At 36.8% G+C, this 27673-nt stretch overlaps 1 protein-coding gene across 3 annotated transcripts; it reads right to left on the bottom strand.

The window, feature by feature from the left end:
- Window positions 1–1280: 1280 nt before the first annotated feature.
- LOC129275893 (ventricular zone-expressed PH domain-containing protein homolog 1-like) lies at window positions 1281–22595 on the bottom strand. 3 transcript variants are annotated; one of them, XM_064109194.1, is made up of 14 exons: window positions 22272–22595; window positions 20172–20583; window positions 18731–18875; window positions 17892–18069; window positions 17331–17494; window positions 16622–16831; window positions 15604–15818; window positions 14130–14929; window positions 13563–13705; window positions 12106–12240; window positions 11523–11637; window positions 8082–8138; window positions 6453–6589; window positions 5501–5831 (listed from the first exon to the last, which is right to left on the bottom strand). In XM_064109194.1, the coding sequence occupies exons 2-14, from the start codon at window positions 20378–20380 to the stop codon at window positions 5601–5603; spliced, it is 2739 nt and encodes a 912-aa protein (XP_063965264.1). In that variant the 5' UTR covers window positions 20381–20583; window positions 22272–22595; the 3' UTR covers window positions 5501–5600. The 3 variants fall into 3 exon arrangements, with proteins under 3 accessions (XP_063965266.1, XP_063965264.1, XP_063965265.1); XM_064109195.1 differs by having other exon boundaries at window positions 5501–5828; XM_064109196.1 differs by lacking the exon at window positions 8082–8138 and having other exon boundaries at window positions 1281–5831.
- Between the last annotated feature and the right edge of the window lie 5078 nt (window positions 22596–27673).

Genomic DNA, 27673 nt, shown 5'->3' with positions numbered 1-27673 from the left:
CTTCGGAGGAAAATTTTGACAAGACCAAAAAAAAAAGGTTTTCAACCACAAATTAAGGATATTTCGTACCCGAAAAAATTTGACAAGCAAAAAAAAAAAAAAAAAAGGTCTTGAATTTCAAGAGGGGGCACACCTTGGTTTCAATGGCATTTTTACATTACAAATTTTAATTTTTCTTCTCAAAAGGGGGGCACATGCCCCCCCCCTGGATCCGTGCCTGCACGTCACAATATGGATGCATCCACATTCTGTAGTTTGGAGAAACATTTCCAAAAAAAATATGGATTTTTTGAGAATGCATTTACTTTACTAAACATCACGGAAGAGTCAGTGAGTACCTTCACTGAAAGACAAATTCAAGACAATCTGTCAATCTGTTAAAGAATTAGAATATGCTTGGACCCAGTTCAGACAGAAAAAAAAGAGAGATAACAACAACAACAAAATTACTGAAGAACCTATTAACTCCTTTTTCTGCTGATATATTCAAATATGTGAACAGATTATGAAGCTAAAAACAAATGCGGCAGATACTGCTTTTTGTTTTTATAATGATGGAGAAGTATATTGCTCTCTTCCTTTCGGCATAATATTTCTCTCATGTTTCTGTTTGCACTTTCCATTTCTTCAGTCTGAAATGGCCCTAATGAATACAATACAGTTATCAACCACGATCACTGCTTTGCAGAAAAGAAACAAATACATCAAAGTTATACACATTAGCTGCAAGTGAGTCATACTACAAAAACGTATAAATCTAAGTACTGCTTATGCCACTGTTTGGAGTTTCACAAAGACGTCTGAATGAAAATGACACAACGGATATAAGAAAACAATCTTGTTACATAAGAAAAATATAATGTATTGATATATATGACACAGCTCTCTTTTAAAGAGATCACATTAATTACAATTAAAACAAAATTTTTTGATGAAAATTATTCGTTCAAATTTGAATAAAGTTTAATAAAAATGCAGTGCTATTTGCTTAAAGTAAATTATAAATGAGCATTTTTTCTAAATCAAGAGTTTGATATAAACTATTTGGTAATATTTTAAATATACAGGAAACTCGTAGGGAGGGCATTGCTCTATCATATTACGAGTTGTGATTAATTCATGCCAATGTCAAATTAAAATCAATTATCATAGTTGCAAATAATTTGAACCTCATCATAACTTCTTATTATATAGACCACTGAATGAAAAAAAGTCAGGTTGAAAAAAATGCAAAGTAATTATTTTGTTAATGTTCTTTACTTGTTTATTTTTGTTTCATTAATTGGTATTTGCATTGTTTTGCACAATTTGGCTGCCATATTTGGAATTGTGGAAAATAAACAAAATTGAATTGAATAGTATTCCTTGCCTTGGGATACCTTGTCTGGAATCATGGCTTATGCAATTACACATGACCTTATCAATGTGAACGCTTTTGAGACAAAACTTTCACAAGCAAATTTTCATAACTAAATTTCACAAGAAGGGCAACAACAATTAAAAGCTACATAGATATACTCTTTGCTTTTGAGACAAAACTTTTACAAGCAAATTTTCAAAACTAAATTTCACAAGAAGGGCAACAACAATTAAAAGCTACATAGATATACTCTTCTTGACTGCATGTGCAGAAAAGTAATAACTATATAATTGTGGTGTACAATAGCTTAAGAAGTGCATGGAAACGTACTTATTTTCATTTTCAACTTAAAGTTGATGCATTGTAGGGAGTTTCTCTGTTGGAACATAAATTGAATGAATGACAAATGAAAATCTCACAAATTAGAGCCAACACCTGAACATAAAAGTTCATACAGTAGGGGGCCATTTCACAAAGCTGTTTGTAAGTTAAGAGTGACTTTAAGAATGACTGGTGATCCTTTCTTGTGGTAAATGATATTCACCATTAAATGTTCATTGGTGATTATATAGCTCGTGAGAAAGGTTCACCAGACATTCTTAAAAGTTGCTCTTAACCTACAAACAGCTTTATGAAACACCCACCATGTCTTAAGTCTTCACACCTGTTTCTTTGGTTTTCGCAAAAATAAACTGGACGAGTAAAACAAAAATCACACCTAAACAATTAATAAAGACACTCTGAAAAACCAAGTGTAGACATATCTGACACACATGTATATCACATAAAAATACCAAATTATCTGAGATGAAACAATCTTTCATGTGATATATGAACATTTGTTATTCACAAATGATTTCTTAATAATTTAGCTATTGTTTAGGTTCAGGTGTAAACTTTTTTCACTCGCCCTGTAAAACAAAAATGTGAGGTAAAAATAATTTGGTTCTGCATTTTAAAAATTGGCGATAGGCGACTTTGGTCAACTTCCGTAAAAAAACATCTGAGTTCCATGCGAGGTAATAGAAGAGTGTTTCGTCAAAGGGCTTGTAAGATCAGACAAAGTCTCTTTTATCTGCCAGTTACCATGGTAACAGTCACATACCTGTGTTTCTCAGGAATCGAGGAAAGTTGTCAGATCTGAGGTCAGACCTGGGTCCCATAACACAAAGGTTAGCAATTAATCTTACACTCAAATTTCACGATTGATTGTACATTGTAGTCAATGGAATCAATCGTAGAAAAATGTTCTACGATCATTGCTAAGCTTTGTGTTACGGGCCCCTGATATTGGGTTACTGTCCACTTTGTTTCCAAATTTCAGAAGTCAATCCTAGCAAAAATTTCCATTTCAATACGACTGTATGAAGGCAATCATGAAAAAAAAAAAAAACTCGAAAGAATAATAAGAAATGAAGGTCCCGCAAATTTTCCTACCTGTTCAAAATATCGTGAAAGTTTCAATGTCAAATATCTGAGATACACATTATTCTTTCTTGGGAGATCTGGTGTGGCAACCTAGTACTGGCTTGCAATAATTTATTGACAAGTTTTATCAGGGATATTTTGCTTTTATATGAAATTGTGTCTTTTAAAGGCACATTGCAAAACTTTTCAAACTGACATTGTCTACAAATTATATGATGCTTCACACAAATGTTTGAAGAATAATAATTAGAGACACAACGATGTGATGCATTTTTCATGAGACCACCACTTGCAATATTTGCATCTGAAAATGGCTGTTTAAACCAAAATTGTGAGTATGCTTTATTCACAAATAAATAGTTATGGGAATATTGATGTTTTCTAAACCAATCATTTGCAAATATTGCAATATCATATGATTGAAAATAACATATAAATTTTGAAATGTGAAAAATGATCTATGTATCTGTACATAAGAATGTATTATTGTACATCACTGAGACTTCTGAACAGTTTATTTTGAAGCCCTACATTATGCACCATATTACATTTAAAAGAGCTCTTCGATGTAGCCTTCACAAAATTGGTTCATTAAAGATGATCTATATATAAGGCAACATTTATACAACTAATCAATAAAGCCATTTATTTGACAAGGTTTATCTCATGGTAAAATCACACAGGCCAGACCTTCCTCAAACTCACAAAAACTATTATGATATAACCAATGACATGTGATTGGTCAGTTTGGAGTCAGTTTCCAGGGGCCACGGAAGCGGGGGGGGGGGGGGGGGGGGCTAGAGGGGATTCAGCTCCCCCCCCCACTTTTTTCCAAAACCATGTACAAAAACGAAAAAATGACCAGATTGTGATTTTTTGCATGATCAGCCCCTCTACTTTTGGCTCAGCCCCCACTTTGAAAACCGTTCCGAAGCCCCTGGTTTCATTGGTGTGATAATAGCACGAAGTTCGGGGGGGGGGGGCGGTATCGCAAGCATCAGATATCATTAATCTTTATAAATATTGGTAAGGGTTAAGAAAAAGTAGAAAATCAGCCTCCCGTCAACACTGATACCCTAAATATTTTCTCTGCTATAATAATAATGATTTAGGGTATAGTGCACATATCCATCTTGAGTAGGTGCTCAAGTTGCTCCTATAATACCCTGGCTATGCTTGGTTACCGATTCCAGTGCTCACAGCTTTTTGAGATATTAGTTCATGCCGGTACCCATTTACCTCACCTGGGTTGAGTGCAGCACATCATTGATCAATTTCTTGCTGAAGCAAATAACGCTGCGGCTAGGATACTAACCCACGACCCTCTGTTTGAAAGTCTAGAGACTCATCCACATGGCCACAACGCTGCTTTGTTTTACTAAAAGGCAAAGTTCAATTCCAGAAACAAAAGGTAACGGCTAATTTTCATGAGCATTCTCATCCATTTACCTCGGTGAGGTAATGGGTACCTGACAGGAAATGATTGTGTGCTGTTTAATGTATGCTGGGCTAAACCAGGGTTAATAATATCCAAGGACCCTTTGGAAGGGCAAAGAGATATTGGATAACATGATATGCGCTATAGCCGGAGTAATATACTGTATAGTGCCTCATTGTAAAGGCAACTAGATAATCCGGCCCCATAAATGCTGTATATTATAATCATTAATAAGAACCGAATATTATTATGTAAGGAGAATATCGTGGTAGAAATGTCAAGCCCAGAGGATTGCTCTTCAAACGCCCTTATTTTAATATTACAATACTTGAATTTCTCATGATGGACATCCGTGCATGTTTAATATATAGTGCAGTATTTGGAAATGGGAGCTACTGCTCAATTCCATGAAATATGTATGCTTGACTCCCTACATGTAAGATGAAATGTTTCATCTCTGTCTCTAACTCATGTGGAAAGGTGTAAAGCTCTCGAATTATCATGGTTTGAGTCGTCCAGGGGGCGAATGAAGAATGGAAAAAATGGGGGTTGGATGTACAATATGTTGATTGTTCAAGGAAATGACCATACTGGCTGTTGACTCAATCAGGTGCAGTATAATCAGGATCGTTCTGTTGTGTTGGTGAATGTCAGTGTGGCCATTAACCCATTGCCTACTGGAAACGGGTGGTCCCTGTATAAAGCCTATGGGCACCTTCGAAATTCAGTAAACGGGTAGAGGCACCTTGTCTAAAGTTGGTGTAGTGCCTTTTGGTAGAAATCCCATGATAAAGGCACTATGCATCTTTCCAGTGGCGCAGATCATCGGAGATCGCTGGAATAGCGCCATAAACCCTAAAAACAACAACAACAATCAGTGGCTTTCCTGCATTTCCCATTGTTTTATCTATGATGAAATGTGAGAAGAGGGCCCCCATCTTACAAAGAGTTGTGATTGATCCGATCAATCACAACTATGGACGGCCAGCAGCGTCAACATCTATTATGCATGTTTGTTCAAAATATTTTCTAACTATGATGTATATTCATGCATTCGTTGTTTTCTTGAAAATTCACTGTGCTTCTCTTTGTTTACAAAGGACAATGTGCAAATTTCCTGTAGAAAATAATATGACACTGATGGATTTCCATAGAGTTATGATTGATTGGATCAATCGTAACTCTTTGTAAGACTGGGCCCTGTATGAAAAGCTGCTTGTTTATTCCTTGTCGAAAACACGCGGCTCTGACTTTTGACGAGGTTCCTTAACATCAACCAACAATCATTCTTAGATAGCATGACGAGCAAGCACACCGGTGACTAACTCTGCCGGGATTGAATGAGAATACTCGCTTACACAACTTGCACGGGATCTACGTCGTTGACTCGTTATCGCTCCGGAAACTGGCTTGACGTTGTCGCATCGCCAGGGTGAGGCACTGGACCCACTGCTCGGCGTTGGCTCCATCCCGCGTCTTGAAGACGTACGTCTTCTGGTCGTCTGTGAAGATTTCAAAGGCTTTTGGAATGCTTCGGTCACGTCGACGCAGCGTCTTGACGCTCTGGACCTTGCTCAGTTCAATGGGCAGAGTTCCCGTCATCTGCTGCAATGAAAAAAAAAATCCAATATTTTAGTGTCAATTGTGGTGGTGATCATGGTATTGGTGGTAGCAGTAGTAAGAGTATATTAAATCAGAACAATGCCTGATAAAAAATACAGTAATATTTTTCAATACGTGTTTTTATTTATTTATTTATTTACCACTCGTATCATGGAACACCCTATCAGCAAATGCTGTTTTTCCTAGGGGTCCATATGTTGATATTATCACCATAATTTTTATATCACCACAATATTGTTGATATCATCACAATATTGTTGATATAATCACAATATTAGCGAGGAGCGTTGTGGCCCAGTGGATTAGTCTCCGGACTTTGAAACAGAGGGTCGTGGGTTCAAATCCCAGCCATGGCGTAATTTCCTTCAGCAAGAAATTTATCCACATTGTGCTGCACTCAACCCAGGTGAGGTGAATGGGTACCTGGCAGGAATTTATTCCTTGAAATGCCCCAGCGCTGTAAAAGGCTGCGGGGCTAAAGCCAGGGTAATAATATCCAAGTCCTTTGGAAGCGCATAGAGACGTTATTTATAATGTGTTATGCGCTATACAAGAACCGTCTATTATTATCATTATTATACAGGCCTATTTGGCAGTCCTTACCGATTTGTTTTTACTGTAGAGTAATCTCTCTCCAGCCAGGGTGAAGTAGCGTGTCTTCCATCTCCTGAAGAGCTTCCAGCGGACTTTCTTCTCTTTCAACTGACCTTCAATAAGAGGTTGACCTCCGGCTATCAAATCTGTAATAAATAACATTGTCATAAATTGATTATGTCCAATGTTTTGTTTATTTTACATGTAGCGCCTTGAGTGATGATTCATCAGAAAGTGTGCATTAGAAAAACTTATTATTATTATCATTATTATTATTATCTATATCTTATAAAGTTGCACTGTTAGTTTATAAGGGTATGCATAAAATGGCTCCCGAATACCTCTATAGTTTACTTAGATCACCACACCGGCCACATTATAGACTTCGTTCTGGTGAAGACACTATAATTTTACACATTCCTAGAGTTGTTTCAAAGGGGGGAAGCTAGCTTTGATTTTTGCGGTCCCAAATTATGGAATAGTTTTATACCTATTCACCTTCGATCATGTACTTCTGTTGAATCTTTTCATTTGAAAACATACTTACTTTTGTTGCAGTGTAATTGTAATATTGGAGAGCAATTTGTATAAAGCGCATAGAGCAATTTTAATTGATTATGCGCTATATAAGTACCAATTTATCATTATTATTCATTATTAATATTATTATCATTATTATCAAATATGAACATATTAGATAAATCAGCACTGCTCAAAATTTGAAGTAATGATGGTCACTTGTAAGAGAGAGAGAGAGAGAGAAGAAAAGCATATAACATCATTCGTTCACTCATTGGCATTTGGTCCATGCTAGGTATGTCAAGATAATACAAAATAAGTGTACAAATACAGTGTCTCTTTGAAGACACATCAGCAACCATATTAACTTATTCGTCAGGCAACATTCTACAGCAGCATTAAACATCCAAGACTATTTATAAACATACACATTGCATCTCACGAATCAATTCTTAACACCAGTTCAATGTAAAATTGGGTGCTACTGTCAGAGCCCAGTAACACACAGGTTAGTGATCAATCGCTAATTTGAAAGAACAATTCTGATTGGTTCCTAGTCAGTCTACAGAGCAAAATGCGCATGCAACAATGATCTTGATAGGCCCTTTCATTTAGCAATTAATCACCAAGCTGTGTGTTACGGGGCCCTGGTGTTGGTGTTCATATCATCATTACACTAACACCAGATTCAAGCGCTGAATCTGTAATGATTACACTTTGTGGCAAATTAAGTGACATTGTGAAAAAATCAACCAAACAATTGTTAACAGATTCCAGTTGTTTTCTGCAAAATTGACAAATCCATTCAAACAAAAGCAAATCATCAGAAAAGAAAAATGAGAATTAAAAAACACAAACAAAATTATTTTTTGTATAGGACAATCAAGTGATTCAAGAATAAAAATCCAAGCAAAATATGATATTGTTTCACAGAAAGTGCTCCAAAGAAAAAACAATCTTCAACAAGGCAAACATTTTGACAAAAATGTGCTATAACATGAAGTGAAAAATAAATAAAAAACAAAATTACATTTTTGTCAATTTTAAATTTTCCCCAAAAGATTAGAATTTACACACACACACAAGAACCACAGCATATAATCAATAATTGCATGATACCTTCAGTATTAATTTGGAATGGAATAGAGTCAGTTCCCATAAGGTCCATCATTTTGTCTGCGTTCATGACAAGAAAAACAAAAAATTATTCCTCTTTACATGGCTAAATTGATAAATGTCATGAACTTTCAGTAATATTGATAAAACTTCAGTAATATGTCATTTTGTCGGCTCATTTCAAGTAAATGCATATGTTCATGTATTTTTATATCAGCATGTTATGTAATAGAATGTTCATCTATTGTTTTTGCAATCAAGGAAACAGACTGACATTATGCAAAGTTATGGTAACTTTATTTTCAGGAATTTGTACATTTGTGACGGTGTCTTGAAAAAAAACCAAACATATAAATATACATGTAACTCATATGACAGTCATTTAATCCCAAAATAAATTTCAAAGAGAGTTTATTATGGAGGAAGACTTTCATCAGTCAATTTCCAGTTAGGCAACACCCATTTCTTCTAACATCCACTTGGTCTAACGCCACTAATTGTAATTGCATTGTAAGTAACTTACAATGCAATTACAAATCAATTTAGGGCGATTCCATGCTAGAAAAATCAGCCACTTTCACAACGTTTTTTAACCTGCTGTCCAAACAAACGAGGAACATCAACTTTTTTTGGTGGTAATAATAAAGTACTACTGGGTAGTCATGTAAGAAATGGCAACCATAAAAAATAGGTCGTCCATGGGTGAATTAGAGGCGAAAATGTTGCGTGTCGTACGGGACATTTCTGAGTCCCTTACGACACACAACATTTTCACCTCTAATTCACCCATAATCAAACATTTTTGTTGATTATCATTTTTTTCACACGACTACCCACTATAACTTTATCATTGACAAAAAAAGAAAATTTCATTGCTCAAGCATTCAGCTAAGAGACTAGAAATTGTTGTCGAAATGCCTCGAACGACATGTATGGAATCACCCTTTAGGGGTCTTCAAAACAATCATAAGGATGCTTCTTGCAGCAACAGGGGGGTGTTTCACAAAGATTTAAAGGGGAATCCAACCCAAATGAAAACGTGTTTTTATAAGGAAAAGAAAAATCAGACAAGTTATTGATAGGTGAAAGTTTGAAAAATATTGGACAAACAACAAAAAAGTTATGAATTTTCAAAAGTTGTAAATATTGGTAATCACTATACCCATGGACACTTCAAATTGGCCGCATATGGGATGTCATAGTGATGTAAGGCAAGGACTACTCTTCCATGTACTCCGATACATATGATGGCTTAAATGTCATTTTTCCCAAAAGTTTTATTTAAAATTATAATTTTCTTTCATGAGGACATAAAACAATATACTACCTGGGTTATATTTAGATTACTGCCCCAGGGAAATGGGTACTTAGGATAAAACCACAAATCCCTGATAATAAAATACATGGCCTATGGGAAAGTTGTCCTTGCCCCTTGTCATAATTTACTTACCCAGCTGCCAATTTGAAATCTACATAGTATCAGTGATCTCAATTTTAAAGCAGCTATAACTTTCTTATTGCTTGTCCGATTTCTTTTAAACTTTCACCATTCTGTTTAATTTATTTTTCTCCTTCCCAACACAACATGTTATGGCCAAGGCTGGATTCCCCTTTAAGTATAACTTAGAGTCGCACTTAAATGTCTAGTTGCGAGCAGTATAAAAGGCATGGCAGTATTGGTCAGATCATGCCAAGAGGATGCGCACTACTGCGTATTGATCAATAAGATTGGGCATTGTATATCATGTACGCGTCGGCATTTAGGTGCGACCTAAGTCATACTTAATTCTTTGTGAAATACCCCCCTGGTGTAAAATGATTTGCAACAGCTACAAGTGATATATCAATTGTAAGATTGCAACAGAAAATTGCAATTGATTAAAATATTTTCTCACAACATCCCCTTAGTCTATATGGTTTAAGGACAAGTCCACCCCAAAAAAAGTTGATTTGAAAAGAAGAGAAAAATTCAACAAGCATAACACGGAATATTTCATCAAAATCGGATGTAAAATAAGAAAGTTATATTTTAAAGTTTCGCTTAAATTACACAAAACAGATGTATGCACATCCTGGTCGGTATGCAAATGAGGAGACTGATGACGTCATCCACTCACTATTTCTTTTGTATTTTCTTACATGAAATATTCTAATTTTCCCCTCATCGTCAAGTGAAACAACTATTAATACCTCCCTGAACATGTGGAATTATCATTGTTCAATACTATATGGTTCAGTCAAGTTGGTCCTTATTGTCAAATTTGTAAAAAAAATGAAATATTGCAAAATAAAAAAATAAATAAAAAAAATAGTGAGGGACATCATCATCTGTCTCATTTGCATGTCACTAAAGTTGTGCATAACTTTTCTTATTTTACATCCGATTTTGATGAAATTTTCAGCATTACGCCAGTTTGATTTTTCTCTTTTTATTAAAATCAATATTTTTCTGGGGTGGACTTGACATTTAAATAAACTATTACAGTAGCCGAAGCGGGAATAAGACCAACCAGGCGTTAGACTTAATGACAATTAGACTGTAGGGTGGTATTCTGGTAGGTTGACTTAGATTACACTTTTATGGCGGAGTGCCATATGTCAACTCGTTCACTGAGTACAAAATATTCTTATCCTGCTGCAAAAAATAAAATAAATAATTGGGGCGTGAAATGTGAAGAATGGGAAAAATACAGTGAATTTTAATGGTACATTATAGTTGGCATGAATTTGGAATAAATATGAAACCCAGCATTCCATAGAAACGTGGTTTAAACAAAGATACTACAAGGGGAAGATCGGACACTTCGGCGATTTTTTGAAACACTCCAAAACGCTCGATAAATGGGGAAGGACGCCCACTAGCATTGAGTAAGTAAACCATCGCACATCGGCATACAGGTGTGTATAAAATATATGGGGAAAATGAGAGAGGGGATTTTGGAGAGGGCTCAAGGGTGGTGCATGGTAATAATTCCACCTTTTATTACCCAGAAATCTCTGAAATATATTCATCCTTAATTGAGGAAAAAAAATTGAATGAAAAAAATTTTTAATGTAAAAATTTCAACCCTTCACCATTTCTCTCATATGTTTTGTACACAACCATCTTGCGATACGCAAAGGTAAAAACGGGTCTTTACTTACTCAACGCTGTAGGGCGCTCTTCCCGAACGTTTCATTGCGCGGTCTATGTACTGTCCGATCTTCCCCTTGTAATATCTTTGGTTTAAAATTCTAGTTTAGACTAGGGTTAAACCTAGGCTTCATTATCAAAATACCACTCCATGGCCATAAGACCAAGTGAAGAGCAGTCCAAACAGCAATTAGGCCACACTAATGGTAGACCAAATGGGTTTAGTCCATGTGGAATTAGACTATCCGAAAAGTAGACCAACTGTTAGTAGACCAATTGAATATCTATACACCTCTTGCTGTTGCACTTACCCATTTTATTTGGACTGCTACATAGAAAACATGTCCAGTTACACGTCTTGGCATTGTAGGTGAACATATCATAGTAACTAGCTCGGCAAAGCTGCCTTATCAGCCCTTGCTGCACCTAAGACGGATAAAAAATTGAAATTGAATTATTTCCTTATCAAAATCAATACGGGTTTTTTTAATGAAAAGGGTGAAATGGGTAGATGAACAGGTAAAGTCATCTTGTTATCTATGAATGATAAACATAAGAAATGATATCAGTATTATACGTAAACATATCATGGCAACTGGATCAACATAGTTGCTATCAGCCTTTGCCATACCTGTAAGAGATGGAAGAAATGAAATTGATTTCATAGTAACTGAAATAAGAAAAAAAACCTTTATGAAAACTGGTCCTAATGTCAAGGCATGGTGTTAATTTGCCATACATAGAACACTAAATCATTTCACATGGGGGAGTTGAGGCACCTCTCCAACAGTAATTTTTTAGGGGTATTCAGTATTTCAGTAGTTGATTTGGGCTGCGTGGAGGGTGAAAATCAACCACGATGCACACTGGATATTTCTCGAGCAGGTAACTCACCTTCGCTTGGGGGAAGTTTTGCGTGATGAGTTTGAGGAAGGTCATGTGACCTCCGATCGTCTTCTGCTTCTCCCAGCTCATCTTGAGGCTCTGTACGGCGTTATCGTCCAGCGATACCGGGGTAGGAGATGTAGCCTGTTATACAAGCAGATTCAGATTAAAATAATAATAATAATTCATATTTTATTTTCCAAAATTACATGAAATGAAATACTCTGGAAATTTGCTTTGCCCAATTGATTTTGGGCCTGGCAGCCGCTGTGCAACGCCAGATCGACGAGGCTCTATCCCTTTAATCGTTGAACGCCAAACAGGGTAGCAGCAACTCCCATCTTTTAACATCTTTTGGTCTGACGTGGTCGGGTTTGAACTCCAGACCTCCCAGTTGAGGGACAGCCGCTCTACCAACTGAGCCAACACACCGGTAATATGATTCAGATAATTCAGATTTGGACAGAGATTGAAAAAGATATTAAGATTGAGATTAACCCTAAATCTCTCGGGGTATTTTGATTCTTGTCATTCCCAGGGGGAAAAAATCTCAGCCGCGGATTGTGCGATCACAACGAAAATTTGCATGATGATAGAGAATGACGTAATCTACGCAGTTGCATTGGTAAATTTCACTCAATTCATATATTTTTATTTTATATGAATTAATTAAGCTAATTTATTCATGAAATCATACTTTTTGCTCTGATTCACTAAATAAAGCTCCTAGAATGCTATTTTTTTGTGAAAATGTTCTTTATAGCATTCCTAACAATTGTGAATGAAAAAATTCTGGTATTTTATTGTATTTTTAATTTCTTATGTATTTCTTTGCTTTTTTACTTTTTGTTTTTTTATTGTTTTTTCGATGGAAATCGTTCCAGACTTAATTCTGATCATAAACAAGGCAAAATTAATTACGTTTATTCAGGAAAAGTAGATATAATGATACATTTATGAGTTTTGGCTAAATACACAATTTGCATTGGATTTGTACAAGAAATCACATTTATGAGCAATTTTGGGTCTGACATGCACTTACATAATGTTGCGTAATGTCGTAACCGCGTACCCGGGCATCACAAATTTGGTCTCAAAATTTGCGCGAGACTTGAAAGTAAAAAGTCAGTGAGCGGTGAGGTCAAAAAATTTTGCGCAGCAGATATATCGCGTAAATTGTCGAGGGGGGGGGCATTATGGCCCCCCCCCCCCCCCCGGGAGAATTAGGGTTAAGATTGATATTGCGTTTGATACTGAGAATGAGATTTATATTGAGATCAATACTGATTTTTGGATTGAGAATGATATTGATATTGAGATTGGTATTGTGTTTGATATTGAGATTTAGATTAAGAATGATGAAATTGAGATTGAGATTAAAATCAAGATTGAAATAGCATTGATACCGAGACTGAGATTGAGATTTGGATTGAGATTAAATTGGGGTGTGGGCGATCAATTCTTACTTGGAGATGTAGATATTTGAGATGTATCCATGGCAATATTTGTTTGGTTTCCATGGAGAATGGCAGCGTGCTGTAGAGACAATGAGGTTCTTTTAATGAGCAGTAGAAGTCCAGCTTCCCTACCGGTCTGTTCCTAATATCCTCTGAGGGAGAAAATGGTGATATATTAATTATTATAGGTATTATTAATGTAAAGGTATATTTAGTTTTGTTCAGACATCATCATCATCATTACATCATTACCATCATTATCATCATCACCATCATCATCATCAACATCACCATCATCACCATCATCATCATCATCATCATCGTCATCAACATCACCACCATCATCATAATTAACATTGCCATCATCATCATCATCACCATCATCACTATTTATATCAATAACATCACCATCACCATCATCAGTATAATCATCATTATCAATATCACCATCATCATCCTCATCAATATCATCATCCTCATTAATATCATCATAATTATCAATATCATCATCATTATAATTACCACCATCATCTTCATCATTGTTTCATCAAAGCAATAGATATCTGATAGACTGACCTTGCACTGTGCATTCTTCTGGGATCGGAATCCTGTCTTTGATAGAATCCATATAACTACTCATTTCTCTTTGTCTTTTAAACAGGTACTGCTGCAAGCTGCTATCTCGATTACTCCCACTACCTGTCATGGACATTCCCACACTCAACCGCGAGCCGTCGCCGATGCCTGATGAAGTCTGCGACGTCGGCGACTGCAATGTCGGGCTTGACGGCGAAACTCTCCCTTGCAGGGAACTTGCATGCGTTGACGTGGAATTACCGTTTGCCTCGATATGAGTTTGGGCAGAAGATGTCGGAGGAGACGTCGGTGATGTTGCACTTTCATTCTCCGAAGACGCTGCCAACGAGACATGGAGATTCAAGTTTCCTTTGCTGGAGCGATGCTGCCTGCTGTTTATCTTGCGCTCAAACTCTGACTTCCTCGTCGGCGATGTTGTGGTCTGTTTGCGAGTCCCCGACCTCAAAGCTGTTCCGCTCGCACCCGATTGCACACTCCCCTTGCTCTCGCTTCTGCCCGCCATCTCTAGGACACCGAGACTGTTTGAGTTGACACGTCCCACGCCAAGCGGTGTGTGGTGAAGGTGCAGGGCCTGTTCTGAATAGGAGTGTCCTGGATGCCGCAAAGGCTGCAAGGAACCTTGCATGTCGCTGCGGGTGTGGGGGCGCCCTTGCGCTTTGCGATACAGTTTCTTCCTCTCTTCTGACATTTGGCTGATATTGGTGGCACTGAATGGCCTATTGTCCTGTGATAAATGTCTCGGTTCGATCATACTGACTGGTCTGTGGAGCCCATGCTCACTGTTAAGGAATAAAAATGTCATAATATAATATAAATAATATTTCAGTTTTATATAACACTCAATACATAGGAACGATGTCTATGGCCTTATATTAATTTACGCCCTCTGCCTTTATTAACAGTCAATTGGACTAAGCGGGTATTGGACCAAATGGCAATTAGACCAACTGGCAATTTGACCAACTGAAGTTAGACCAACTGGCTATTGGACAAAATGGTTATTCTAATAACATCATCTAAAGATGAGGTAGCTATTAGACAAAGTGGCCATTGGCTCATCTGCCTACTAGGTGAAATGGCTATTGGATGAAATGATATTGGACGAACTGGCTATTTCGATGAAATACCATCAGGCGAAGTGACTATTAAACGAAGGACTTGGCAGTAGTTTTATCCATCCTATTTAAAACCAGAGTAACAGTGCCTCTCAGCAAATCAAAATTAAGGAAAAGTTGTCAAGGGCCTGTTGCAGAAAGAGTTGCGTTTAAACGCAAGGCAAAATGTCAAGCGCAAGTCCCGAATACGGGTGCTTCATTGGCTGAAAATCAAGTTGCGCAAGATTTTTTGAGTTGCGTTTGATTGCAACCCTTTCTGCAACGGGCCCCTGATCTGACAACCTGTCAGACAAAAATGTTGATGTAAGGCTCCCAAGAATAGGGGCCTTTATCGTTACCTGCTGACTGTGTCTCTCTGTAGCTGTTGTACGATCATCCTAGCCGCCGTGGAGTTGCTTTGGCTCTGCATGCTGATCTCCTGAATGTACGGGCCTAGGATACCCTTATGACGGTCCCCAATGCTCTTGATCTCGATAAGGATGGCTGGTAGAGCAGTCTGGTCCACGCAGGATAGTTCCTGGACCAGGAACTCGATACACGCCTCACCAGCTTCCTAAGGATAGGATCATATGAATACAATAATTTTAACATCCTCTGAGAATACTTTTGTTTACTAAATTTCACTTTTCATATTCTGTATATACATTTTCTTTTTTTCATGAGATAAAATTTAAAACCTTAAATGAATGGAATCAAACTATGGAAAAATTATTTCCATGCAGGATCTCTCAATTCTATTGAGACATTATATAATCCAGTCATTGGGATGCAATATTTTAAGTTATAACTTTACACGAAGCCCTCATGAGAGGCGAAGCTGTAAACAAATATAGGGGCCTACACTGAAATCTATAACTCAAACAATCTTTCCATAATTCAATTTCCTTCATTTAAAGTTTGCAAGTTAATATCATGTGAAAATGTTGATATTAAATGGGAAATTTCACATTTCAACCATATTAGATTTTTCATTTATTTTTTAATCATTGCACCAGAATCCAATCACAGCAACAGGACCACGTTTACAAAACTGACTATGATAACCCACTACTATTACGACAAGATTTAGGTTTTTTTTAAACAAACTACTGCAAAGTAGCTATAAACTATCTATTTTCATTCATACAAAGACAAGGGTCTCATAACACAAATAATAGCGATTAATCACAAATTTGAAAGAACAATTCTTATTGGTTCCTAGTCAGTCTACTGAGCATAATGCACATGCAACGATGATGTTGAGAGGTCACTTCAATAGCAATTAATCGCTAATCTTTGTGTTACGGGACCCAGGGCATGAATTATAAATTTTATCCAGATTACTGTCTTCCTCAACAGAGCAAAGGTAAAACTCACAGGACTTAGTCTGCCCACGGCACCAAAGATCTTGCCAGCCATGGAGAGCAATGCAGGCTGTCTCCTGATCCCCGCCTGCAGCTGGGCGAGGCATAGCGTGAACGGGGCGGGGTCGATGGATGCGATGTCGACAAGGGCTGAGAGCACCGTCTGGGAGGTTGTAGGGTTGTTCAGGTTGGCCACTAGGACTGGGACATAATCCTTTAGAATCTGTGTAAGGAAATAAAGACGGAAACATTAATACTTATGTAACTTTTTTATACTTATTTTAAATGATGCACACCTAGCCTAGTCAAGTGTGCAAACCCTTCAAATGAGTTAAGTGATCTGGATTCACAGCCTTCAATGGCATGTGTACAGAAGGCCCCTTTGCTCAATTGAAACAGCAAGTTTTTATAAACTAGTCCGTGCCAGCAGACTACACCTAGCCATTTTATGACAGTTTTCAGCACTGGTAATTTGTCAATATCTAGCAGTTATGATAGTAATAGACATATGTGCTTCTCGTTCTCAGCCACTCAAAACCAAGGAAAATTGTCAGATCTGACAACTTTTCTGATGTCAGAAGTTGATGAAACATCCCTCAGTAAGCTTATTATTGGGGAGGACATGGCCTTAATTAATCCATTGACTACTAAAATCTGTTAGTTTCACAGACTTTGTACAGGGAGCACTCAGTTCCAGTAGGCAATGGGTTAATTGAACTTACTTTTGGTTTTCTTTTTGCCATGAGCGCCATGAGTTGGAGGATGTTGGACTTCTCGTTCTCATCGCAGCCGGGTAGGATGGAGACCAGGTCTGGTAGACAATCCTCGATAGGACCGGGGTCTTCGGTATAGATCTGGGGCAGGATACGGGTCAAGGATCTATTGCCTGGGAGAGGGGGAACAACATGTGAGAGTATCAAAAATTTCATTCAAAAATCAAAAAGGAAAGTTGAAAGCTCATGTCTCATTCTCTATTAACTGAATAACTGTAGACAGAGAGATAGAGATTTTTAGTAATACTGCTACTACGGGACTAATAATAATACAGAGTATTTCTTAAGCGGCAAATTCACATGGATTTTGAGCTCACGGCACTTTATTTACAATAATCTTAGGGTAAGTCCCATTTTTAATAGGACACATTATTTCTAATTTACAGCTACAATGGGAAAAAAGGGCACAAAAATCTACAAGGCCAATAATTATTCCCTGCATTTATTTGTTTTCAGGTCACAATATTCTAATGTATATCTCAACACAATGCAGCTCTCGTAGTGGTTTACCTTGTGTGATGCTTTGAATGATGGCTCTGCAATGTTCAGCTAGCAGATGTGCATTCTCTATGGCAGCCAGGGCAAGATAGCTCGACACGTTCCTGATCAGATCTCGGTTCCCATGCCGCAGAAACCGTATCGCTACCGGAAGAGCCAATTCCATCACACTGCGCTTGCCATAGTTTTGCTGAATAGCGGAATTAATGAGATTTGAGATTAGCCGATCATTTGGTTCTGGGAGAATTTTGCAGACAATACCTCCAAGTTACTGTACTTTAACTAAATTGTTTGAATAAAAGCAGAAAATCAAGGGCTAAAATTAGAGAAAATTGCTTTTATGATCATAGGGGCTACCATTTGAGTCTTGGTGCTGGAATTAGTAACATTGCAACCAAGATATATTGCACCATATAGCCAACATTCATAAAGGTGCATGTATTACTGTGTATTTTTTAACACCATGATATATATTTTAAAAATCTTTGAACAACCAAATGTATCACAAATTTGTCAAAAGTATTGGTTTCATTTATTCAAAGATAAAAATAAATGTACAAGTAGTTTGGAATGAAATTAGAAAATTTGTCTCGATGTACATATATGTAGAATCCAATGAATATATTTTGCCAAACATACATGTAGCCTTTCGCCCATGCATGATTTTCTTTCCTCTATTCAGTAAAAAAATAATATGAAGCCATACATGTAGGTATTTGTAAGAAAGAAAGGTACCCTTGTAATTGAAATTTGATTCACTACAAGAGATAAATAGCAATAAATACAAGAGAAAAAAAAATATCCATCGTACTGCAAAAAATTCCCCAACCATCCCCAGTGCCCTGGCTTACCATAAACAAGCAGCTCATGATGTCAGAGGCAATCTTCGCATGGGGAGGGTCTTCATCTCTCATGGTCAGTTTGAGATTGTGATGAAGGCATGACTGCCATAGAGAAACGAGCGCCTCTACATGCTCTTCGATCGATCCAGTATCCCTGGAAACATGGAGCACAAATTACAGATAAATGCCTCAAAATTAGTTCGAACAGAATCTAATAACATGACCACCTAAGTTATAAATAAAAAATATGAGCAAAATAGCTCTGGGAAAAACTGTAATTGCCGAGAAATGAGCAAAATAAGCATGGAATTCCATAAAATTGTTGGGTACTTTTCCAAGCAACATTAATACACTATCCCACATAAGCCTTTTTGTGTTAGTGATCATCAGAATTATCGGTTTTTAGCCGAGATTTCATGATTTCACGAAGATAAGTTTGCTCCAATGTACCAGATCTATGATAATATGGTGGTAATTAACATCAATTTTAAAGACTTTCTCCTGAATAATTGTTTGTTGCAAGTTGCAACTAATTTCTTTTACCTTTACAGGAAGTCAGTAACTTTGTCCAGAATTCATAATCAAATCAGCGATTCAGCTGCTTATAATTGAATAAAAGAATGATGCAAATCCAGGATACACTGTCGTTCATTTTAACAGAATAATAATAATAAAAACAAAATTATATGTCCAATGAAGAATTTGGTCAGCTTTTTTCATTCATTTCAGACTTTTCTAGGCTTTCAAGGATACAATTACACACAACATGGGCTCCTGTATAATGAGAAACCATTTTTAAGGTTCAACTCAATTCGGCCATTAAGATGAGCACAAAATATTGCTGTATTGTCGATCCACTTTCTAGAGACCACCAATATTTCAGCCAATAAACCTAGCTTGACTTTATAGAACTTTACCTCAGTATTAACGTCTGCTGTGTTTTTCAGCAGGAATTCTTCAAGCATCATTTCATGGCTTATCCTCTCAATTCATCACACACAAAACAATGGAGAATGCAGGAAAGCAACAAAAACGCTTAGCAGGATACCTGCCAAAATACACCAAACTCTATGGCCCATATCCTAAACTCGGGTTCAATTTAAACTCTGGTTTAAAGTTGTGGTTTAACTATGGATAGCCAATAGTGGCATAAATCTCTAACAGTAGAATTTCAATGTATCAGCAAATTTTTCTTTTAAATCATTCTTAACTGTTTCGGAAGGACAAATAAGACAGCTTTTTTACCATTCACAAGTTAGGAAAGAGCACAGTATACGAAACATACAATTTTTGGCTTTCCATAATTTTAGCACAGAGTTAGACCATGATCTAACTTAAACCTGACTTAAACACGGGCCCTTACACGGGCCTATGTAAAAAAAGAAAATAGAAAAATATCAGGGTCACCCACTTCACCGCTGTTTTCAAAATAACCTTTATTAGAAGTTACCTGATTGCCGTTGTAACTCTCGTGATACATATCTCCACAACGGCTTGGTCATTGTCGCTCCTTACATAATTCTCAGAAGAGGCTATCTCTTGAATGCAGTACAGGGCGGCAGACAGGTCGTGGACAATATCCGAGTCCGGTACAGAGAAGAGGTCTCCGGCCCGGGAGAGATCTCTCCGTGACAGCACTTGGCTGAATAGTTCATGCATTATGGCATAGTTTTCACAGTCACGTATACGTTAACTTCAAATAATTCAAGGTGCTTTAAAGAGGGCACATAAGGTGTAAGGCAGAACACTTGTTTTTTTATATTCAATGCTTAATTCACATTGTTGCAATGAGCTCCTCAATGTGCAGTAAGCAAATTAGATCATTTAGATGTCCATCTTGGTCAATGCCAATCGGGGGAAACCTGAAAGAAAAGAAAGAAAAAAAATCAAGTTATGAACATGTATGTAATACTGTAATTTCAAAGAGGGCAACCATGTTTTTGTTGGCAATAGTTTTTTTCTAAAGCAAAATTTAGTTGACTATTTCACATCATAAATATTTGTGAGGGTCAATCTTAAAATACAGTACTGTAGGCTATCATAAAATCGGCAATGGTAAAACATGGGAAGTGCAACCCTTCTGATAAGCTCAGCCCTAACACACATGAATCAGGTAAACTGATGGTAGACCAAATGATAGTCGACGAGTTGGCAATTGGACGAATTGGCATTATTAGACGAATTGGAAATAAACCATTGCTGGGACCTATAGAAGTGAAAGCATCTTCCAGAATCTGAGGGAAGGTATTTCAGCCATCAGAGCTAATTTTTTGCACATGGAAATGATAATATAGGCCTAAAATACTTATATTATGGTAAGGTCACTTAAAAAAAAAACACATTTTGATATTACAGCACAAAATGAAAAGATAAAAAAGGGCACTAAAAATATCCAAGTTATAATGATAACGGTGGTCATCGTAAGGATGGTGATTATAATGACGGCAATGATGGTAACAATGATGACGATGGATGATGATTAAAATGAACATGATAAAAAGCTATGACGGTGATCATGATGATGATGTTTTCGATGAGGATGGAAGTGGAGATGATCATGATGGTAATGGTGCTTTGGCAGTGATGACAATGAAGATGATGATGCTAAGAATGAAATGGATGATGATGATTATTTGATGATGATGACAATGACTATGACAATGAAGATGATGATGGTGATGACAAATGGTGATTTAATCATGATGATGAAAAATGATAATGATGGTGCCGGTAGTGGTGATGGGTGATGAGGATGATGATGCTCTTACAGAAGATGATAGAAATGGAGATGGATACAGTATGATGGAGATTGTGACGACATTGGTAGTGGTTGTGGTGATGGCAAACATGTAATAATGGTGGTGGTGGTGGTGAAATTGGTGATGGTATAATGTGAAATGCACAAAAAGTATATGTCTGATGATGATGAATTTAAATTTTCAAAGATGGAGACATGGAAGCAAAGCAGTGGCAAATACATGTAATGCAATATCTTTTAGATGTTTCAATCGAAATTGTGTCACCACGTTAATAACTGTTTGAATAAATATGTTTACAGTTAGGACTGTTTTCATTCCCAAATAAATACACAAATAAATTTATTTGTAAAATTGCAATAAAAATATGACAAATAGATATAGATCTAGACCTCTGCTATTAACAAAAGTTAGAATTGCTTTTATTTGTTTTCAATATTTTAAAAGAACTTTGTTTGGAATGAAGTCTTTAAATGAATCGTGATAAATCTGGTTCTGACAAAACCCAAACACCGAACATGTCCCAAAATATGCCGCTCAATCCAAAATCACAATATTCACAGGTCTCACAAGTTACTCACAAGTCACATTAATACTTTTTCGTTGACGTTTAAGTTAGATCTCACATTTTGTTTAATAATAATAAGGCTGTGATTCACTGATTGGTCTATTGGGCCTACCGGGTTGATTAAAACTTGGGTTCGGAACATAAAATGCTAGCAGAGTCAGAGAGAAACTGTATAACAGTTAAGTAAAGTTAGACCTCCTAAAACAAGTCCTCGTCTTAAACTCACCTAGTGCCAGTTGTTCGCCCAGCTGCTCCCTCATCGAGACGTCAAATTCAGTCACTCTTCTGGAGTCGAATTGAATGTGCTGATTTTATTTTGCGTTGACAGACCAACTTTCCCTTCCTCCGCGATGGTTTTGCGTCGTTGAATTTTTGTATAAAATCGTTACCATTGCCATTGGGGTTGTTCAACTTCAAGGTGAGCTTTGCTTATCAGTATAGTCCACTAAAGTCAGAAACGTAGATCTAGTTGAGAATAAAGCAAATAACAGTTTGTAGATTCCCGACGTTGACGCTCCTCAGCTCAGACCGTACCAATGATGAGTCACATAGTTTACCAATAGATTGTGCCATAAGTCATTCATCACAAACGTATTTCCTCCTCTTACCACACAAGACCGACTGCACTGTAGCGTCATTCTAAACCCAATGCAAGATGTATTGAATTACAGAGGCCCAATCAGACCACGCCCTCTATGACAAATTTATTTCGCAACTTTTTTTTACCACTTGAAAACAAAAAGTCAATTAATAGCCAGCTGTGTTATGGGATTTGATAGTTTCTTTAAATCAAACGAACCATAAACTTAATGTTCTTTAATATTTCTTTCTCATTTCATCTAAATTGCTATACACTGCCACACATCCGTATAATGCATTATCAATGTCAAAACGGCCGGGGGCGGGGTGCATGGTTATCTTTGCATATCATAAATCTGATGCTAATGCTCTTGATTTGCTCCAATGGTTCTTTTCAAACAAAGAAGTTATTTCCTAAAACGAAAATTCCAGACTAAGTGCACTGCACAAAAGAACCAGTAATTGTATTCAATATTGGCAATCAACATGTTCATTGAGCATGACCGCATTTATGAAACTTCATTCCAGCTGATAATATGATAAGACCATTATTTGGTATTACAGCAATTTAAGCATGATGCATAAACTGTTAACTGCCGGATCAAAAATGATTTTTTAGTCTATTTGTTATGTTTCGCAAAATAAGTTCTACACTCATCTTCATACACTTTTGAAATGACTGCAATTTGTTATAGACTGTCATGTGATCATAAGAATGGTGGAATCAATATTAATGATGGTGATTGAGGTGGACGTGGTGTGTGGTGGTGATAATAATGATGATGATGGTGATGATAATGGAGGTGGAAGTGGTGGTGATGAAGATGGTGCACATGGGTAATGATGATGATCATGTTGGTAGGCCTACGTATGATGTGGTGGTGGTGGTGCATGAACTGGTAATGGTATAGTGGTAGTGATGTTAGATATAATGATCGATGGTGGTTATAATGGTTGTTGGGTGGTCATGTTGCTAGTAGTGATGGCATGGTGGTGATGATGGCTGTGAAGCTGGTAGTTGGTGGTGGTGGTACGTAGCAGGTAGTGGTATACGATGGAAGTGGTGGTGATGATGATGGCAGGTAGCGGTAGCAATTATGAAGGTGGTAGTGGTGGTGATGGCATTTAGTACATGGTAGCAATGCAATGCTGGAAGTGGTGGTGCTGATGGCAGTTATGATGGTGGTGGTATAGTGGTGATGAAAGTGGTAGCAATGATGGAGGTGGTGGTGATGATGATGGCAGTAAGTGGTAGCAATGATGGAGGTGGTGGTGATGATGGCAGTAAGTGGTAGCAATGATGGAGGTGGTGATGGCAGAAAGTGGTAGCAATGACGGAGGTGGTGGTGACGATGATGACAGTTAGTGGTATCAATGATGGAGGTGGTGACGATGATGGCAGTTAGTGGTAGCAATGATGGAGGTGGTGACGATGACGGCAGTTAGTGGTAGCAATGATGGAGGTGGTGGTGGTGATGATGGCAGTTAGTGGTAGCAATGATGGAGGTGGTGACGATGACGGCAGTTAGTGGTAGCAATGATGGAGGTGGTGGTGGTGATGATGGCAGTAAGTGGTAGCAATGATGGAGGTGGTGGTGGTGATGATGGCAGTTAGTGGTAGCAATGATGGAGGTGGTGGTGGTGATGATGGCAGTAAGTGGTAGCAATGATGGAGGTGGTGGTGGTGATGATGGCAGTAAGTGGTAGCAATGATGGAGGTGGTGATGATGGCAGTTAGTGGTAGCAATGATGGAGGTGGTGGTGGTGATGATGGCAGTAAGTGGTAGCAATGATGGAGGTAGTGGTGGTGATGAGGGTAGTAAGTGGTAGCAATGATGGAGGTGGTGATGATGGCAGTTAGTGGAAGCAATGATGGAGGTAGTGGTGATAGGTAGTGATTTTTAAGGGTTTTAAAAAGATTATTTAAATAAAAAGAAATCATACATGTAAAAAAATCAGTATATTTCTTTGTTCGAATTATTTAGGTCAGTCTTTCATAATTTCTGTCACTGTACATACAATTTGGTCCTATAAGTATATTTTAAATTCTCATTAATGACATTGAATGAATTTTTAACCCCAAGCTGTATGTCTTGTGCCATCACATACAGATATTTTAGGGGGCCTTTCACTCAAAGGGTAAAGGAGTGGCCACTCCTTTACCCTTTGAGAAAAAGGCCCCCTAAATTAATAAAAGATTTGATCCAGTTTACCCAACGTTTTGTGAAAATAATGGCAGTCAAATACATTAATGTTCGGGTCAACTTTACCCAATGTCTCGTGAAAATTAAGGGTCGCGTACACTGGACCTGACCTTTCTGGAATTTAGGGGTCCCTGTTCTCCATTGGTTGGGTTAGGTGAGATTGCCTGATCAGATGCGATTAACCCGATGTGATGATACAAGCCAGTAATATACATTGACATACAGTAGAGTAGACACAAATCAGGGTTTCGCTTGTTACCATTTAATATATCTCATGAAAAATATTTGCATACACATTAATAATTGAACATAGAAAAACATATTTCATAAAATACATACATATATTATCAAAAATGCAAAGGTAATATAAAGTACTGCACATACTAAAATTGTGAATCATACATATATAGTTTCTATAACAAGAATTAAAACGTAATCAAAATGAATATTTAATCAAGCATTGTCCTCCATACACAAATTTGAAAATACAGCCATTATCAAAGAAGTTAGAGTCATGTAAATACAAATACGTTTTGTACAATATTTTATACAATCCATTGTCTTCCGAACATTATGAAAGTGATCTATCCCATCTTATAATACCTAAATCAATGTGATTACATGGTGAGTTCAAGAAAAGAATAAACAAAGACAACTATTGATGTCTTATCATAACTAATTCAAAATTATCTGATTCTCCTCTTTCATTTTATATAATTTATAATATTCACACATTAGAGTATATAATATGAAAATGAGTTATCGAAAGAAAATTGTTCGGAGGGCAATATCTAAATTTAGAAAAAATAAATCACTCTGGCTGCCTATCAGTGGCGTACCTAGGATTTTCCACAGGGGGGGCAAAACCGTCCGCCAAAAAATTTGACAAGCAAAAAGAAAAAAAAAAAAAAAAAAAAAAAAAAAAAAAAAAAAAGGTCTTCGATCATAAATAAAGGATTTCGTTCCAGAAAAAAATTGACAAGCAAAAAAAAAAAAAAAAAAAAAAAAAAAAAAAAAAAAAAAGGTCTTCGATCATAAATAAAGGATTTCGTTCCAGAAAAAAATTGACAAGAAAAAAAAAAAAAAAAAAAAAAAAAAGGTCTTCGATCATAAATAAAGGATTTCGTTCCAGAAAAAAATTGACAAGCAAAAAAAAAAAAAAAAAAAAAAAAAAAAAAAAAAAAAAGGTCTTCGATCATAAATAAAGGATTTCGTTCCAGAAAAAAATTGACAAGAAAAAAAAAAAAAAAAAAAAAAAAAAGGTCTTCGATCATAAATAAAGGATTTCGTTCCAGAAAAAAATTGACAAGCAAAAAAAAAAAAAAAAAAAAAAAAAAAAAAAAAAAAAAGGTCTTCAAGCTCGTCAGGGGGGCATTAAAGGTCTTAAAGCTCGTCAGGGGGGGGCAAAAAAGATTTTTCAAGTCCGTCAGGGGGGGCAAAGATACGTTTTTGCATGGGTTGTGACTCGTCAGGGGGGGCAGAGTGCCCCCCCTGCCCCCCCCCGTAGGTACGCTAGTGCTGCCTATACCTTGAACTGACCTTAACACTGCATGACCAACAACAAACATAAAAAGTACTTTCCATACATTTTCCACGCACAAATTGTTGTACAATGTACATGCATTATATTGTTAAAACATAAAATGCCAACACTGAGGAGGAGAAATCTACAGATCTGTTGCATACAACGTTCACATGTGAAGTGCATAAAGATGAAGATTACATATATTCATGTCTTTTAGAGTTTTGGCAGATTTAGACCGTATAAAAAAAAAAAACTTAGAAAAAGTTCACTTAAATGTGAAAAAAAAAAAAAATCATAGAAGAAAATTTTTAGAAAAATGGACAAACAATAACAGGTAAGTTATTTGAATGTTCAGAGCAGCAATGCCATAGAGATCCTCAAATTGGCATTGTGACCAAGATGTGTGATGTCACACATGGAAAAAATCTCCCTGTTTGATACTAAAAATGAATCACAGAACATTTCTTTTTGCTAATTCTAATGATAGGACTAGGGTACATAGGACAATCAATTCATTCATAATATACTAGTACATACCTGTGAAGCCCATATTACATGTCCTCATAAGATGGAAAGACTATTTGTCTTAATGAATTAAATAATTTTTATTGACAAGGGTATATAATTTTGAAAAAAATTGGTTTGATTTTGCTGTAGAAAAATACATCGAGCAAAAATTGCCAAGGCTAACATTAGAAATTGTATTGAGTGAGCGGAGTTGCAATTTTAAACATGTACACAAGCTTGCATTTATCAAGGAATAATCAATCAATCAATCAAATTAATAAATGAGTTAACAATAGAAAATGAGATGAACAATTCTTAACAATACAATATCATTTTTATCAATTATTTACATCACAACTATTAAAAATAATGTTTTGTCATATGGAAGAATGCATATATACATATATAATTGCTTTGGTTATCTATTTTTACCCAGAAGGAAGGGCAGAGGGAATGATACATAAAGTAAAAGAATGCATAAGAGGGAGAGATCAAAATTCATTAATAATAATAATAATAATAGCTGGATTTATAAAGCGCTTTTTGCCCGAGGATACAAAGCGCTGCTATTATTACCCCGGCTTAAGCTCGAGCTACTATCACCGGCGCTCAGTGCATTCAAGGAAAAAATCCTGCCTGGTACCCATTCACCTCACCTGGGTTGAGTGCAGCACAGTGTAGATAAATTTCTTGCTGAAGGAAAACACGCCATGGCTAGGATTCGAACCCACGGCCCTGTTTGAAAGGCGAGGGTCAGAACAACTAGACCACGACGCGCCCAGACACGCCATTACCCGTTAAAACTTCACATTC

This window comes from Lytechinus pictus, chromosome 14 (genome assembly GCF_037042905.1).
Source record: "Lytechinus pictus isolate F3 Inbred chromosome 14, Lp3.0, whole genome shotgun sequence".
Classification (NCBI taxonomy): Eukaryota; Metazoa; Echinodermata; class Echinoidea; order Temnopleuroida; family Toxopneustidae; genus Lytechinus; species Lytechinus pictus.
This window is presented reverse-complemented; position numbering and strand designations above follow the sequence as displayed.

Coding starts and splice junctions, on each gene's coding strand:
- LOC129275893 (XM_064109194.1), bottom strand. CDS start 20,380: ATGCATGAACTATTCAGCCAAGTGCTGTCACGGAGAGATCTCTCCCGG. Junction 18,070..18,730: donor TCATGAGCTGCTTGTTTATG/GTAAGCCAGGGC, acceptor TCCGCTATTCAG/CAAAACTATGGCAAGCGCAG. Junction 17,495..17,891: donor CATTCAAAGCATCACACAAG/GTAAACCACTAC, acceptor CCCCTCTCCCAG/GCAATAGATCCTTGACCCGT.